This window comes from Myotis davidii, unplaced genomic scaffold, assembly GCF_000327345.1.
Source record: "Myotis davidii unplaced genomic scaffold, ASM32734v1 scaffold9, whole genome shotgun sequence".
In the NCBI taxonomy this organism is placed as follows: domain Eukaryota; kingdom Metazoa; phylum Chordata; class Mammalia; order Chiroptera; family Vespertilionidae; genus Myotis; species Myotis davidii.
Window position 1 is genome coordinate 548,712 of NW_006299435.1, and position 17,411 is coordinate 566,122.

At 46.3% G+C, this 17,411-nt stretch overlaps 1 protein-coding gene across 1 annotated transcript in view; it reads right to left on the minus strand.

Annotated features, from left to right (window-relative positions):
- HEG1 (heart development protein with EGF like domains 1) overlaps positions 1–17,411 on the minus strand; it is a 105,564-nt gene that overhangs the window by 9,878 nt on the left and 78,275 nt on the right. The window contains exons 15-17 of the mRNA XM_015571304.1: positions 14,038–14,080; positions 13,875–13,912; positions 3,681–3,768 (exon numbers count right to left, since the gene is read on the minus strand). Of these exons, the coding sequence (XP_015426790.1) occupies positions 3,681–3,768; positions 13,875–13,912; positions 14,038–14,080 (169 nt within the window). The remainder of the gene's footprint in view (positions 1–3,680; positions 3,769–13,874; positions 13,913–14,037; positions 14,081–17,411) is intronic.

Consider the following 17,411-nt stretch of genomic DNA (forward strand, 5'->3'; position numbering starts at 1 on the left):
TTTGTCCATTTAGAGTATACACTCAGTGGTTTTTAGTATATTCAGTGTTGTGTAACCATCATCACAATTTTAGAACAGTTTCATCACCCCGAAGAGAAACCTCGTACTCCTTAGCCATTACTTCTCAATTCTACCCTCTGCCCACCCAGTCGTAGGCAATCACTCATATACTTTCTGTCTCTATTAGATTTGCCAACTTGGAACATTTCATACAAATGCAATAGTTGGTCTTTTAAGGCTGGCTTATTTCACTTAGCATAATATTTTCAAAGCTCATGCACATTACAGCATGTATCAGTATTTCATTCCTTTTTATGGTTGAACTAGAGACCCGGTGCATGAATTTGTTCACATTGAAAGGAAATTAATTGGAAGAAATATTTTTTTAAATATATTTTTTATTGATTAAGATATTACATGTGTCCTTGTCCCCACGTTACCCTCTACCTAGAAGAAATATTTTAATATCACTATTCACCCTTTCTCTATAATAGAAATGTCAACCAGATTCACAATTGACAATGACAGATGGAAATACACATGTGTGATTGGCGCCAGCGAGAGCTTTATCTTATATAATAAAGTGGTAATATGCAAATTGACCCTCACTCCATCACACTGCCACAAGATGGCTGCGCCCACAGCAGAGTCAGGGTTCCCGTAACACAAGCCATAATGAGCGATCAGCAGGGACCTGAGGTTGCGTGGTGCCAGGGTGGGGGACCTGAGGCTGCGCTCCCCGTCTGGTGGGGCTTGACAGGGGACCTCAGACCACACCCCCTGCCCGGCGGGGCTTGATGGGGGACCTCAGGCCACGCCCCCCACCCCAGCGCTGGGCTGGGGGACCTGAGGATGCACTGGGAGACCTGAGGCTGCAACCCCCACCTGGTGGGGCTTGACAGGGGTGGGGCCAGCCGGGTCAGGATCTCATGCAATTTTGAGGTGCACATGGGTGGGCGGGAACTTGACTCTGGGTCCCTCAGTGTGCCCCAGACTCTGACAGGAGGAAGATTTTCATATACATTTTACTAATTTTCTTTCATCTCTGATACTTCTATTATAGAGAAAGGGCAAATAGCAATATTAAAATATTTCCTCTAATTAATTCCCTTTTAATGTGCACAAATTTCATGCACTGGGCCACTAGTATGTGTGTGTGTGTGTGTATTTGCTTAATTAGACCTGCTTTCTGATTTAGCTAAACTTTTTCCAGCCCAGCAAAGCACCCCAACCTCTCTTTCAGGAAACTGTCAGCAACACAGCAGTAAATATCAACATGAAGCAGATTATTATATATCATGCAGGGAGAACAGAGGGTGAAATATTTAATTACAGCAGTCTTTGACTATATTCCGCAGTGAGAAAACCTGAAGTCATTTTGAAAGTCCACCATTTCTTATTTCTTTTCAGTTGGTTTCTAAACTTTCTAAGTTCACTTTCTAAACTTCCTAAATCTCTATTTTCTGGCTAATAAAAAGAAAATAGGATTCTACTGAGTCTCCTATCTACCTACTCCAGGACTTCTGTGAGGATCAAATGAGATGAGGCATGTGAAAATGTTTCACAGACATTTGGTTAAACTGTAAAATGTTTGCACCTGGCTATCAAGCAAGTCATGTTCCTGAGCTGAAGAAACTCCAAGGAGGCTAGGGAGAGGAATCCAGGCATTGCTACGTTACGTCATTACCTGGCACCCACAGTCACTGTTTCTGGGCTGGGCTGTGGGCCACATTTCTTGCCATGAGGTCTTGGCAGCATTGGCTACAATTTGGTGGGATGTTGCTCTGGGGTGGTGGCAGGGCCTGTGTCCCACTTTGGGGCAAGCCGAGTGTTGCTTTGTGAGTGCCAGGTCCGCAGTGCCGTTTCTCTGTAAATGGTCAGTGTGCACCACGGCAGCTTCTGTGTTGAGCGTCTAGCCCCTGCTGGTCAGTGGGCATCATAGTGACTGGTCGTTCCGCCATGTGTGTGTATATATATATATATATATAATATTTAATTGTATGGACATGTCACATTTTGCTTATCCATTCATCAGTTGATGGATACTGGGGTTATTTTCACCTCTTGGCTATTATGAAAAATGCTACTATGAAGATTCATGTACATGTTTCTGTGTGGACATAACTTCTCATTTCTCTTGGTATATATCTAAGAGTAGAAGTACTAGGTCAAATGGCAACACTGTGTTTAACTTTCTGAGGAATGGCCAGACACTTTCAAAGTGGCTGCATCATTTTACATTTCTACAGCAGTGTATTTATTTGTGTTCTAGTTTTTCCATATCCTCATACCAACACTTGTAATTTCCTGGGTTTAAAAAACATTTTACTGATTGATTGACTTCAGAGAGAAGCGCTGGTTGAGGATGACCTTGCATTGTTTTCTTTGTACCTTTCTCCAACCCCTCAGTTTTGATTACCCAACCACATGAGGTAAAGGTGTTCCACTTAGTTACGTATTCACTGGTTAGTTCTTGTATGTGCCCTGATTAGGGGTCGAACTTGCAACCTTGGCGTATCAAAATAATACTCTGACCAACTGAACTATCCAGCCAGGGCTTTTTTTAAGAGAAAAAATTACCCATCACAGTGGGTATAAGATGGTCTTGATTGCATTTTCCCGGTGGCTAATGATGCTGAACATCCTTCATGTGCCTTCTGGACACTTGTATATCTTCTCTGGAGAAATGTCTTTTCAAGTTCTTTTCCATTTTAAAATAGGACATTTTAAAATGGTCCATTATGACTTAATGTCTTTTTATTATTGAGTTGTAAGACACCTTTATATATTCCAGATGCAAGTCTCTTATTACACATACGATTTATTTGCAAATACTCTCTCTCATTCTGTGGTTTGTCCTTTCACTTTCTTGATAGTGATCTTTTAAGTTGAAGGGGTTCAGAACAAGTCTCCCCAGAACATGCCACTGTGGCCTGCAGACAAATTTGAAGATAGTCAAGGCTCAAAAGACTCAGGAAGAGCTTTTATACCTCCCTTTAACTACCTAAAAGGATTTTGATGGAGGGCGTGGTCCAGAAGAGAGCTATCACCAGAGATCACTCCAAAGAGTGTGGGCTGGGCGTGGGAAGCTGCTGGGAGCTCAGCAGGGCCTGTTTGTTCAAAGTCCCCTCCACGTCCCACTGTCTCTACATCCCATTGTCTCTGCATGGCATGGCGAACACTGGTTTATCCATCTTCCTGGGAATCACCTTCCTCCCCTCTGAAGTCCCTTCTCTGAGCTCAGGATGGAACATAAGCCTCAATTGTCTGATTGCCTGCTGGTCTCATCTTTATATGTGCCACCACCCACCACCTATATACATAATTAAATGTGTTTTTATCCCATAAACTGTCATATGTTAATTTGATTATCAGACCAAAGAACCTAAAAGGGTAGAGAAAAAATTTTGTTCCATACATTAGCAGAGAAGTTTTTAACTTTAACGCAGTCCAGTCTATCTTTTTTGTTGCTTGTGCTTTTGGATATTCCTTTTCATTAAAGAAAATAAATGTCTTTTCTTTCCTCCAATGGCACTACCTATCATGAATTTCCCTTTCTGCTTTTTTTAGTGGTTCAGTCATATATCGCGATTTAATGCTGTAAACCACCCCGAACATTCCCAAAGAGTAAAAATTGGCCCTTGCATAGCACATGCAAAGAAGTGAACTCCACCACTCACCGGCAGCAGGTGACAATCAGTGCAATGCCAAGGATCAGCAGAAGCCCGCCTCCTGCTGCTGCAATCACCACGGTGATAAGCTGATAGGCTAAACAGGTTTAAAAGAAAAAGATTGGTAAGAGGTGATGAATGCATAAACGGATACACAAGTATGATTCTCCTCCCCACCCCACCGTGACCTCACCTTTCACTTCCTGGGCCCCCAGCAAGGGCTCCTCAGGGTTAGCTCTACATTTCCTAGGTCAGAGGGCGGCAGAATTTGCCACCCCCAAAACATGCCTCTTTGGCATGTTTATTATGTCTGAGAAATTGCAGACATAGGAGAAGCTCTGAAAACAGAGCATTATTTACCCGTTTATAAGAGAGCATTACATTAGAAAGCCCACCTGCACCAGCAACAGAGCTATTCGCAGAGACCTTTTTCAGCGGAGAGATTGTCCTACTTGGCAGGGAAGCACTGTTTGCCAAACATTTCCTCTCCTCACCTCCCATGACTTGCCTTCCCTACGCTGCAGCCCCAAGCCCCTGGTCCTACCCTATCAGGAGGGTATGTTAGCCTCAATCATCGGCTGCCTTTGGAGTCTCATCTTGTGGGACTCCCCTGTGCACATATGTAATTAAATTTGTTCACCTCTTAATATGTTTTATTATGGTGATGTTTGGGGGTGTCAGACAAGGACGGAGAAGGGTAGAGGAAAAGTTATTTTTCTCCCCTACACTGTGTTCCGTCAAGTTCCTCTTTCTCAGCCACTCCTAGAATGGCTCCCCAAGTGCACCTGCGGACCAGCCCTGAGGACATTTTCACCAATCCGTGGTAAAAAGAGAAAAATGAAGGAGATAGATGAATTTTTCAAAAACTAAATCTATCTGGCTTCAATCATTGTTCTGTCTTCTAAGATTCGGTCCTTCCTGTTTTCCCCTCACTTACTATGTGTGCATTTTATAATGTGTAAATTATGCCTCCAGTAAAATTGGCTTCTAAATACTAATGGAGAAAATATAGAGTCTTCTTGACTACTTCCCACCATTTGGTGTTGTTTCTGAGATTTTTTTAAATGTATAGTGACAGTAAATATAAAATTTTTTAATTTGGTTTTAGGTTTGTTTTTTTTAAATATATTTTATTGATTTTTTACAGAGAGGAAGGGAGAGAGATAGAGAGTTAGAAACATTGATGAGAGAGAAACATCGATCAGCTGCCTCCTGCACACTCCCTACTGGGGATGTGCCCGCAACCCAGGTACATGCCCTTGACCGGAATCGAACCTGGGACCTTTCAGTCCGCAAGCCGGTGCTCTATCCACTGAGCCAAACCGGTTTTGGCGGTTTTAGGTTTTTAATTAATAAAATAAAAAGGAGGTGAGCCTAGGTTAGACTCTCCAGTTTTATAAGAAATATTACTGGCCGGTTAAGACCAGAACTGGGAATCACTACATGTACCATGCTAGGCACTGAGTGGTTTCCTCAACACATACAAATGGAATTTAACTAAATTAGCAGTCACATATGCAGGTACATATCATACATAATAATATTAATTTTTAATCCATAAATTTTATACCCATGCATTTCTGGGAAAATCATAGTTTAGTAAAGCCTATTAAATAATGATTAAAAAAATTAATCCTCACCCAAGGATATTTTTTTCATTTCTTCTTTTTTTTTAGATAGAGTGGAAGGAAGGGAGGGATGAGGGGGAGAGAGAGAGAGAGAGAGAAACACCAATGTGAGGGAGACACATTGATTAGTTGCCTTCTACACACGCTCTGACTGGTTGGGGATCAAACCTGCAACCCAGGTATGTGCCCTAACCCAGAAGTTGAACCCACAACCCTTCAGTGTGTGGGCTGCACTCTAACCACTGAACACACCAGCCAGTGCCAGATAGATTTTTCCTATGTTGTGGAAATATAATTAAAATTTTGCTCTGAGGGTCTGCGGTCCAGGATGTAAAAGTGGCCAATAGCCAGGCTTTTTATAGTAAAATAAGATGGAACCATGCTCTCCATGTCTCAGGCAACACCGAAGGAAAATGCAAGGAGCACCACCTCCCAACATACCTTCCTGCACCCAGTCTTGCCCACTCATTTCAAAACACAAATCTGATCGTGCCATTTCCCAGCTTTAATAAACCTACAGTGAAACAAATGAACAAACCAACCTACAGTGGCCCTCTCTGCTTCTAAAGACCAAGGTCTGGCTCCTACTCATCCAAGGTCTGGCTCCTACTCATCCCTCCACACCAAACTCAAAACCTCTCACTCCAGCAAAACCAGCAGGTGCTCAGTTTAGCGGTGGCCTCACAAGTGTCTGCAGTTGTGGCAGGTTCCCCTTGAAAACGGGCAGTTTTGTCTCAGAAGAGACAGACTCAGACACACTGTGCCCAGTGCTTCTCAAACCATCTGTGGTCTAGGACCTACTTTTCTTTGCTTGTGCATTTTTATATTATTTTTAAATAAAGAAAATAAAGACTCGTTTCATCTTTCCCTGTAGGCACCAACTTTCATGAATTTTCCTTTCTCCTTTTTGTTTTCTTTAGTGGGCCTGCAGATTCTTATTTTTTATTTATTTTTTATTGATTTTAGAGAGAGGAAGGTGGGGAAAGAGAAACATAAATGTGTGAGAGAGAAACATAATTCGGGTGCCCCACCCCCCACCCCCTGTATGCACCCAGATCAGGAATCCAACCCACAGCCTGCGTATGTGCCCTGACCAGGAATCAAACCTGGCCACCTTTTGGTTCATGGGATGACGCTCACCCAACTAAGCCACACTGGCCAGGGCGCTTTCTCCTTCTTTTAAGCAGTCGACTATGGAGTGACCTTGTAAAATACAATAATACTATTTTTTAAAAGGATCCCATGGTTGGATGTCACAGCATGTGAAATTAACATCAGTATTTCTAAGTTTAACATAAATGTTTCCTCTCAATTTTTGTGTTTCTTATTGCAGCCTGATAATAGCTGGCAGATCACACTCTGAGGAGCACTGGTACACCCTCGTGCTCCTGAAAATTTCCTGTGGGTCTGAACCACCCAGAGGCCGTGCAAACTCAGATGGCTGGTCCCCACCTGAAGAGACTTGATTCAGCAGGTCGGGGCCTGGGCCAAGAAGAGAAGTTGTACCTCCAGCAAGCTCCGGGGCACAGTGATGCTGCCAGCCTGCAGACCAGACTTTGGGCAGCATTGGCTTAGATTACACAGGAGAGGAATCTTAGACTGCACATGGGTGCTGAAAGAGCTGGGAGGGAATTCACCAAAACGCTCATGGAAGTTAGTGCTGCCTCAAGTACTTTACTTTCTTCTTTGGGGTTTTCTATAGTCCCAGATTTTTTAAAAAATATATATTTTTACTGATTTCAGAGAGGAAGGGAGAGGGAGGGAGAGATAGAAACAATGATGAGAGGGAATCATTGATCGGCTGCTTCCTGCACGCCCCCTACTGGGAATTGAGCCAGCAATCCAGGTATATGCCCTTGATTGGAATAGAACCCGGGACCCTTCAGTCTGTAAGCCGACACTGTATCCACTGAGCCAAACCAGCTAGGGCTGTCCCAGATTTTATTCATATGTGTACACACACTCACTCATAACCTCCTCTAAATGTAGAAATTGTGTGTGTATACATAACTTATGTTATACACATATATAATTTTTTAAATAGTATGTTTGATGTTCTTTGGCAGCCATATCACTGGAAACTTGTAATAAGTTTATGGACAATATACCCACAGATCTTTTTTCTCATACCAGCTGTGAAGTCAGTTGATGAACTATGTGATTCTTTGGACTCAAGTATTGACTTTAGATTTATTATGAGGCCACGTGATGATGTACAGGTGCATGGGATTCAAATCAACATCAACTGTAACGTTCATCAGTTCCGCAGGCGCTCTGAAAGGTGACTTACTAAGGTGAGAGAAGGCAGTGGGTGTCGGCTTACATTTGTCTGTCTTATCCTTTCCACTTTGAGGAGATCTCCAGAATGATGGACTTGGAATTCTCAGTCTTATTTTCTTTCTTTTTTAATTGATGTTTTTTAGAGAGAGAGGAAGGGAGAGGGATAGAGAGATAGGAACATCGATGAGAAGAAACATCATTGATCGGCTGCCTCCTGCACAGCCCCTACTGGGGATCGAGCCCGAACCCTGAGCTTGTGCCCTGACTGGGAATCGAACTGGTGACCCCTTGGTTCTTGGGTTGACACTCAAACACTGAGCCACGCTGGCCAGGCTTACTTTCTTCTTGACAGCTGCTGACATTTCAGTCTTTCTCCAGCAGTGGCTCTATCTTTCCTTTATTCGTATAGTTTGGTCCTCGGTTGATGTCCCTGTCATCACTGTTGGCATTTTTCATTAAGACAGCCATTCTGCGCCTTGGCCTTTTCTACAGTCTATTTTGTCCTTGTTCATATGCTCAATTGGGGGGGATTCTACTGGACTGTCTGCTTAGCCAGCCCTCTTTCGGGAGCTGTTCACCCCCAGTGCAGGTTATGGTGGGGTGGTCAGGCTGGCATGATACCATCCCCTGGCCACAGCAGATTGGTCTGGGAGGAAACACATGGATCAATTAGTTCCTTCACAGGAATTTCAATTTGGGGAAAATAGAGAGCCTCCTCCTTCAAACTGACTGAATGGTAACACACACTCCGTGATGTTTGGTGAGTCTGTTTCCATCACGTGGTCTGGGAAGGAGAGCACGCCTGTGCACAGCAGAGAGCGGAGATGAAGGTGGGGTCCAGTGAAAGAAGGCCCCTGGCTGCCAGCTGCTGTGGTCCCCACATCCCCCTGAGGCTGGAATCCCATGACACACCCTGGTATCCTTCCAATAAACTGTCTTTGTTGCTTAAGCTGGGTAGGCTTCTTTACTCCAGAAGAGAACCTTAGCGAACAGTGACACTGTGATTTATAATAAGAAATATATACGTAGTCTTCATCCCAGTTCCAGGCAGCGCTCCTAAAACCCTTGGCAGAGGTTCTCAATCTATGGGTCGTGACCCCTTTGGCAGTCAAACGACCCTTTCACAGGGGTCACCTAAGACATCCGGCATATCAGATATTTACATTATGATTCATAACAGGAGCAACATTACAGTTATGAAGTAGCAACGAAAATAATTTTATGGTTGGGTCACAACATGAGGAACTGTATTTAAAGGGCCAGAAGGTTGAGAACCACTGCTTAGAGTTTCCTAAGTGATGAGAGCCCATAAAGGTGTCTTCTGTGATGTTCACGAGGTGACTTTTGGAAAGTACCTAAGGATGGGGAGTGGTTGCCAGGGGAACCAACCTTGTGATTAGAGAGTTAGAACTTTCAGTCCTACCTCCTGACCTCCGGGGAGGGGAGAGGGCCTGGAGGTTGAATTGATTGCCAATAACCAATGATTTAATCAATCATGCCTTTGTAATGAAACCTCCAGAGAAACCCAAAAGGATGGGGTTTGGAGAGTTTGGGGAGAGTCACACACTCAGAGGACATGGAAGCTGTGCACCCCTCCCCCCACCTTGCCCTGTGCACCTTTAACTCCCCGCTGGCGGAGCGGGGCAGCTGCGCAGGAATCTCTGGGGGAGGGAACCTTTGCATGGAAAGGATGGGCTATGAAGGGGCAGGTTGTGAATATGAAAAGGGGATGGACGGAACATCTGCGCCAGACAAGGGTATCTAGGAAATGATGTGAGTTCCAGAATCACAAAAGGACAATAACTACAACGTGGGAAAGTGGCTTAGGCCAGTGGTTCTCAACCTTGGCTGCACATTAGAATTACCTGGGAATCTTTTTAAAATCCTGATTTCTGGGCCTCATCCTCTGGAAATCCTGTTTCTTTGTTACTAATGTTGTGGCCTCACCCCATAACGAAGAAACAGAATTTCTGTAGGATGAGGCCCAGAAATCAGATACAGAACACCAGTGCTTCTCAAACTTGAAAATGCACGTGATTCTGTACATTAACCGAATTCACCTAAAGTCCAGGTTCTGGTGCAGCAGGGCTGAGTGAGGAGGTGGAAATTCTGCATTTCCAACAGCTCCTGGGAGCTGCTGCGGGTCCTGCGGACCACACTCAGCAGCAAGGATGCAGACCAGTGATGTTTCACGAATGATGACACTGTTTAGTTTAGCGTTCTTCTTCCCTGAATTTATATTTATTTTCTAGTTAACTTGGGACAAATACTAAAATCAATGGACAAGTGTTGTTTCGTGTTATGAAAAAATGTATTTTAAAAAGAGAAAAAGGGTGAGCTAAACCAAGATGCCATGGGAAACAGAAGAAGACTGTGAGGATGAGACAATATGAAATTCAAGCACAGGAGGGAGCGTGCACACCGAGGAAGAGGTGGGGCAGCAAGAGGAGGGCGAGGGGGGCATCCTGACCAGCCTGTAAGAGGATCTGGGGCCAGTGGACCTGGGGCACGAGGATTGCTGGAATCTGGGGTATAAATAGAGATGTTCCACATGGGAACATAACCAAAAGGAGGGCAGTGATGAGACAGGTGCAGACCTGAGCTGCCCAGGTGTAGATGGCCCTGCCAGGTGCACACGGGAGTCCCGCTGGGCCCTTACAACCTCAGGAACTAAAGGACTTGAAAGAAGGGCCGGAGCTGCCCTTGCAGTTGAAGGACATTCTCTATGAGGAACAAGGCATGCAATCCGGACACAACAGAGAGCTAATGGGAAAATTTGGACGGACAGGTCACAGGTTATGCCGGAACCCAGAACACAGTAGAGTTGGACGACTCCCAGGAATGTAGGAGTGAGGGAGTCTCAAGGCCATGGCTTGGCTGGACAAATCTGGGCGCCCATCTCATTGAGCTTGGGCAGAATGTGTGCCCCGGGAATGCATGGAGAACGAGCACTTGTTGTCTACAAAGAATCCAGCCCAACCACAGCCCCCAGAAGGCACTTACCACCTCTGAATGACCGCAGAAGTGGCAGCAAAGAGTGATCAGAGCCCTGTTGTTTGGCACAGAACACTGAGTGACCAGCCAGACTTCACAAGGCACCATTGATGGGGATGAAGTTCAGGTGTTCCTGATTCCTTAACCAACGCCCAGGGCTGGTCTCTGACCTCAGGGAACGGAGCAGGTGGCAGATACTATTTGTTATCAGCCCCTCTTCGTTGCTTGGCAACACTAAAGCTAATTCAGCTATCAAAATCATAAAGTGGTGTTTACACGCCATCACTGAGTTAACACAGGCGTCACCAACAAAACGTGGCCAGGAGCTAGGCTCCATCCAGATAGCAGTGTGCCCCCTGCTGGACATGAGAGCAACTGGGATAAACAGAAAAAAGTCCCAAATCAGAGAGAAATCCTGGCTACTTCCAAGACCCCCACACAATGAGAAGACACAGAAACTTACAGAACAGCCCACGGATATAGGGTTTATCATCTCCAGGCGCCCATAGTATTTAACAATTCCTGGGGAGCGTGGGGTGGGGGACTAGCTGCCACTTAGGACACCCCTTTCCCTCCACCACTAGAGGGCTTTCCCCATGTCCACTTCCCTCTCTGGGTCACTCTTCCCTTCACTGAGAAGTAGGAAGCATTGTCTGGTAAAAAAAAATTTGGAAAGCTGTTTGACCAAAGCAGGTCCGAGTCACTGGCTCATTCTATGAGAGCCTGTCAGGGCCGAGAGGCCCCAGGGGGACAGGGCAGGTGGCTGCTCTCCCCTCCTGCTCCCTGGCTCCCCCCAGAGTTGCTGCAGCTCCACACTCCTCGCCCTCTTGCTCATTCACTCTTTGCCATCTGATGGGACTATATTCCAATACGTTACTTGCAAATGTGATGCAACTCTGTTGTGATCTTCTCCCTTGCTTAAATTATTCTTTATGTTATTTACGCCTCTCTGTTTTTAATACTTCTAATGTCTTAGGACAAGGCCCGCAGGCTTGTGGTGTAGTCACTACTGTGAGCCCCACAACCATCTCTTCTAAAGACTATGCCCGTTAGTGCTAGTGTTGCAGCGTTCGGCGAAACAAGTCTCAGATATCTTACATGTTTTACCTGACGGCTCAGCCTCCGTTTTCCATACTGAAAAGTCCTAGGCCTTCTCTGGTGTATTCTTGGGTGCAAACCACTCCTCTCTCTGATCAGTTTAAGGACGCTCTAAGTTCTACCAAAGTACTGACTCTGATAAGGGGGCCAGGGAATCCCTGATTTACAGCTTGTTGGTCATGAGTCCCGGAGGCCTGGATGCGGGATTGGTGTCTGAGTGGGGGCAGTTTTGTGAGACTGAACCCTTCACCTGCGAGGTCTGAGTGGTGTCAGAACTGCTCGATGTGAGGAAAACCCACGAATCTGATGTTAGAAGTGTCGTGAGTAAAAATCCGTTCATAGTAACACAGAACACCATTTGGTGTGTGATGACTCGGTCCATCGTAACGAATATCGGCACTTAAAGTTGTTTCATGATGCCCTTAGGAACTGCTGAAGACCACAGGGTCATTTATTCTACCACACAGTGGCCACAGGTTGCTACTTTTTAAAAGAAGATAATCATTAATTCTGTGGGTTCCTCCCTCTCTGTTCAGTATGGCTCTAAATATAGTTGCTTTGGAAGTACTTCTCGTCTTCCTCTTAGGCTGTCTACTGTAACCTCTGCTAGTCTGCAGTCGGGGTAAATCGGATGACCATAGTCACCAGTAATCCTAGATGGATATTTAACCCCAAATCTCAAGAGTCTGGCCTTCACCTGGCTCCACGCTGAGTACACCAAGAGTGTGTACTCAGGACTGAATTTGTTTTATTTTACTTAATGTATTATTCATGTTCAGAAAAGGTACATAATGAAACTTACTAAAAGAAAGTTTACGAGCAAAGAAAATATCATTGAGGTATACCACTGGGGAACAAATATGGGACTGTTACACATGTTAGATAAAACCGTGTCTACTTTTGGTCTAAGTAAACTTAGAATATGGACTGTTGGCATGTTTACCTATAGAATAAAGGACAAAGCGGCCCTAAAATGAAGCACTGAGTGTTGTTATTCCTATTCCATCCTACACCCCAGAGTATATTTCATAATTTTGAGGGTGATTCAATTTGTCAGGTTTTCATATAAGAAAATGTCAGTGAAAGTGATTCTAAATTCATCACAACTGCTTTTTCTGTTTTCAAAGAACTAAATTAGGTGTGACACGCGCCACGCATGCACACAGCCAGCTACCACCGTCCTACCCTCTGTGCTTCGGGGAGCGCGAACATCAACAAGCAGATGCTCCAGCTACGCCTGTCCTGGAGTCTCTACCCCACCATGTTCTTCCTCCCTGCTGTCTGTCCTCCTCACTGCAGTCCGGCTTGATTTTCTTGTCCAAACTGCCTTCCTGCTCTAAGACCTGCTAGTTCCACGACAGAAATGGCTCAGTCTATACTCTCCGGCTGGCCATTTTCTTGTCCAAACTGCCTTCCTGCTCTAAGACCTGCTAGTTCCACGACAGAAATGGCTCAGTCTATACTCTCCGGCTGGCCATCCAAACCCCCAACAGCTCGGTCCCCTGTACTCTGCCAACCTCGTCCTCCACTCGCCACCTTCCTCTTTCTCTATCCCAGTGGTTCTCAACCTTGGCTGCACGTGAGAATCACCTGAGAATCTTTTTAAAATCCTGATTTCTGGGTCTCATCCTCCGGAAATTCTGTTTCTTTGTTACTAATGTTGTGGTCCCACCCCATAACAAAGAAACAGAATTTCCAGAGGATGAGGCCCAGAAATCAGGATTTTAAAAAGATTCCCAGGTGATGCTAATGTGCAGCCAAGGTTGAGAGCCACTGCTCTATCCTCAGCCACATCCACTTAGATGCTGCCCAGGGAATACCATGGCCCAGGCTGCCCCGAAACCTTTAAGTTGTCCCTTCCTCCTTCTTCCTCCATACCTACCAAAGTCTCCCAACACCTCCAAACCATTCCCCTCCCAGATGCAGAGATGCTATTCTCCTTGGGTGTGGCCCCTCCCTGCCTGCCTCACATCTCACACTTAATTCACTGTAGTCACACTCCCAGCCAGGCTACTGAGGGAGGTGTTTATCTCCTCACCAGCTCTCAGTCCCTGCAGAGCACGTTGCCTTCCACACACCTCCCAGCACAGGGGCTGAGGGAACAGCAGATCTGGACTGAGGAGTGGGAAGGAGACAGCCATCCTGCTTGCTGACAACCCCGCCAGGCCCGCCCACACGGAACGGGCCCCTTCTGCATACTCACGGTTTCCGCAGTTGAGACCACCAAGGCCAAATGGGCAACTGCAAGTCAACAAAGAACAAGAATGAATCTCAAATCTCAAAAGAAATCATTGCAGCAATTTACTAAGTAGTTTCTAAGTAAGGTTTGCAACAAACGCATCAGAATAAGTGAACCGGGAGCTTACCTCATGCAGGTTTCGTTTTCAAGCCTGTATCCGTCTTCACACGCTGAAAGAGAAAAGGACAGTTTGTGAAGGTGACCACTTCCCTTGGCCCAAATTGGCAGTTCATTAAACACTAGCCAACCTAAAGTCCACAAGAATATTCTAGAACCAGGAGGCCACCAATGGCTTTAGGATTATCTATTTATCTGGGCTAAACAATGTTGTCAGCTCAACTCATAATTTTACCAAGAAAAAAAATTAACCTCTTTGTGATTCTCAGTTTCCCATCTATAAAGAATAAGTAATAATAATAATAATAATAATAATAATAATATCTACCTTATAGTTTCTTGGAGGGGATTAAGTAAAATAAGGTTTAGCACAGTGCTTGACACATAGCAACCACTAAATAAATGTTTTACATTATTTTGCAACAAATGCCATGCTCTCTGGAAGTTCTCTGTGGCCCCCGGGCAGCATCACACATACAGACTAATGCTTCACCTTCGCTAGGTCAGACCTTTAACCCGCTGCTGGTCCCACAGCCCCCACAAGGTGGTGGTGGCATCCTCTGGCCTGTGGTCCTAGGGGGCGCCTGTTTTCGTAAAAGAAGCTTATCATCTGTGCAGGGGATATAGAGATGAACCCTAACTGGCACGGGGCCCAAGAACATAACCTTGAGCCCTCTGGTGGTGCGGCTCAGGGCCCACTGCTTCCTGAAGGGCTGTGTGTGGCCCAGCCATCCCCCTGAGTCAGCAGTTGCTGAATTTATTGGATCACAGAACACCTACAACACTCCAGTCAGCTAAGCGAACGCCCTGAGCTACAACACAGGTTTGGGTGAAAGCGGACAATAAAAAATGGCCCCCTCGACAAATCTGTTGCTGCAAGGAATGATAAACATTTGATTCATGATTAATGTCTGGTACACACTGCATACAACAATCGTGGGTGAGCACAGGTACACGGTATAGAGCAGTGATCCCCGGACAGACAGCACACACGCTAACAGTGGGACGTGATACCCACAGCCTGCACGGCTGGGAAAGGGGAGGGGCCGCCCTACAGGCTGCGGCCAGAGATCTAGACTCCCCACACCCTCCCTTACGGATTAATGCAAAATAATGTTAACTACATAGATGTGCTTAATAGTGTTCTTCCCTCTATTTTTTCATGTTAGATGTTAAAGGTCGCTAGCATCTACTTGTTGTCATAGACCACAGACATGACTGGAGTTTTGAGGGGCGGACTGGCAAACACTGTTTGAACCACCTCTAATTCTCTCTCAGCGGATCCTGAGAGCTGTGGACCTGGACCGCATGGCGTTGACTCCATGGAATCGCTTTTCCTGATCCACATCCTCTTGCATTCAGGGCTCCCTGGTGTGAGCAGCAGCCCAGCAGGCCCGACGGTAGTTACTGTGGGGTGTCATGGACTGCATCGCGCTGCCACGATACTGCTCAGTCACCTCCTGAGGAGGACGCCCAGCCCTTCTCTAGCCTTTGGAGTCTGGAAAGACGGGGTGCTCCTCAAGCTGTGCTGTGTTTTACGGTCCCCTCCTGTTTTCAGAATCAGGCTTCTCTGCCTCAGTGTCCAGGACGCTCAGAACGTGGACGAGTGGCCTGCCTCTAGCAAGCCTGCAGGACCGGATGGTCTGTCTTTCTGCACAGTCACTTTCCTTCCAGCCTCAACAGAGCAGTCGTTTTATTCCTCCTTCAACCCGATTTACCTTTTAAGTGAAATCTCATTTTGTTACATGAATTTTCATTTCTGTGCTTCAGTTCCTTTTGGCAACAAGGTCTAGCATAATCGCATCCCATGAAGGAAGAGGGGACGGGGCCCCTCCCCTAACCCTGTGACACCTTCGAGCTCTCCGTGCCCCATCTCACGTGGGGCCTTCCCTAAGGAACAAGCCGAGCATGCCTGCCTCTGGGCCGTGGGAAGCAGCACGCGTGGCAGTCCTCGTGCTATGGCCAGTCACGGATGGGAAGCTGCCCCTGGAGGCCACGGCTCTGCCCCCAGTGACAGCCCCACCCAGCGCGGCACCAAGGCCCGCTGCCATCACACCAGTCAGTCCTATGTAAACACCTCTTCCTGGAAGTGCTTTCACATGGGATCTACCCCCCCAGCCCTCATCTGCTGGGTGGGAGCTTCCAGGCCATGACTGTCAGCTGGGCACACGTAACGCCCATCTGTGGCGCGGCCTGCGTGCGGGCTGCTGGGCTGGGCTGTTTTCACGTAGCTTCGGAAGTATCCTGACTCCAGACATGATGATGTTTCTTTATTCGAATGGGCTCATTTGGTCATTCATCGAAGACTGAGGCGACCGTGGGCACGGTGCTGTTCTAGGCACTGCAGCGTGCCTCATGGCCACCCCCAAGGAGCTCTGACCCACGGAGCACTGAGGATGAAATGAACGTGGGACTAACTAGCATATATGTCCAATTGGGCTTCCCCGCTGATAGGGAACACAATAAAATTCAAGCCTCTGTCCTTTTAAGAAAAATAAGTGGTAGAGTCCTAAACACTCTTTTGTTCTCTTGCAGGAAACTAACTCAAGCCCTGCCAGTCTTGCCCTGTCATTTGCTGCCCTATGATCCACTGTTCACTCGACGGACATTGCTAAACCCCACAACATGCTGAGTGTGTCCCAGACACAGGCACCGCCCTCAAGGGACTTGCCGTCTGGTGAGAGAAAGAGACCTGCGAACAGGGAGCTGTAATTCATTACGAAGCCTGTATGATGGAAGGAGGCTGCAATACCTGTGGGAAGGTCACCTAGTTTAATCTTACGGCCAGTTAAAGTCTGGTAAAGGCACTGTAAAGGCATGTGAGACACTAAGTGTGTGTGTGTGGGCTTCCTGAAGGGCTGTGTGTGGCCCAGCCATCCCCCTGAGTCAGCAGTTGCTGAATTTATTGGATCACAGAACACCTACAACACTCCAGTCAGCTAAGCGAACGCCCTGAGCTACAACACAGGTTTGGGTGAAAGCGGACAATAAAAAATGGCTCCCTCGACAAATCTGTTGCTGCAAGGAATGATAAACATTTGATTCATGATTAATGTCTGGTACACACTGCATACAACAATCGTGGGTGAGCACAGGTACACGGTATAGAGCAGTGATCCCCGGACAGACAGCACACACGCTAACAGTGGGACGTGATACCCACAGCCTGCACGGCTGGGAAAGGGGAGGGGCCGCCCTACAGGCTGCGGCCAGAGATCTAGACTCCCCACACCCTCCCTTACGGATTAATGCAAAATAATGTTAACTACATAGATGTGCTTAATAGTGTTCTTCCCTTTATTTTTTCATGTTAGATGTTAAAGGTCGCTAGCATCTACTTGTTGTCATAGACCACAGACATGACTGGAGCTTTGAGGGGAGGAC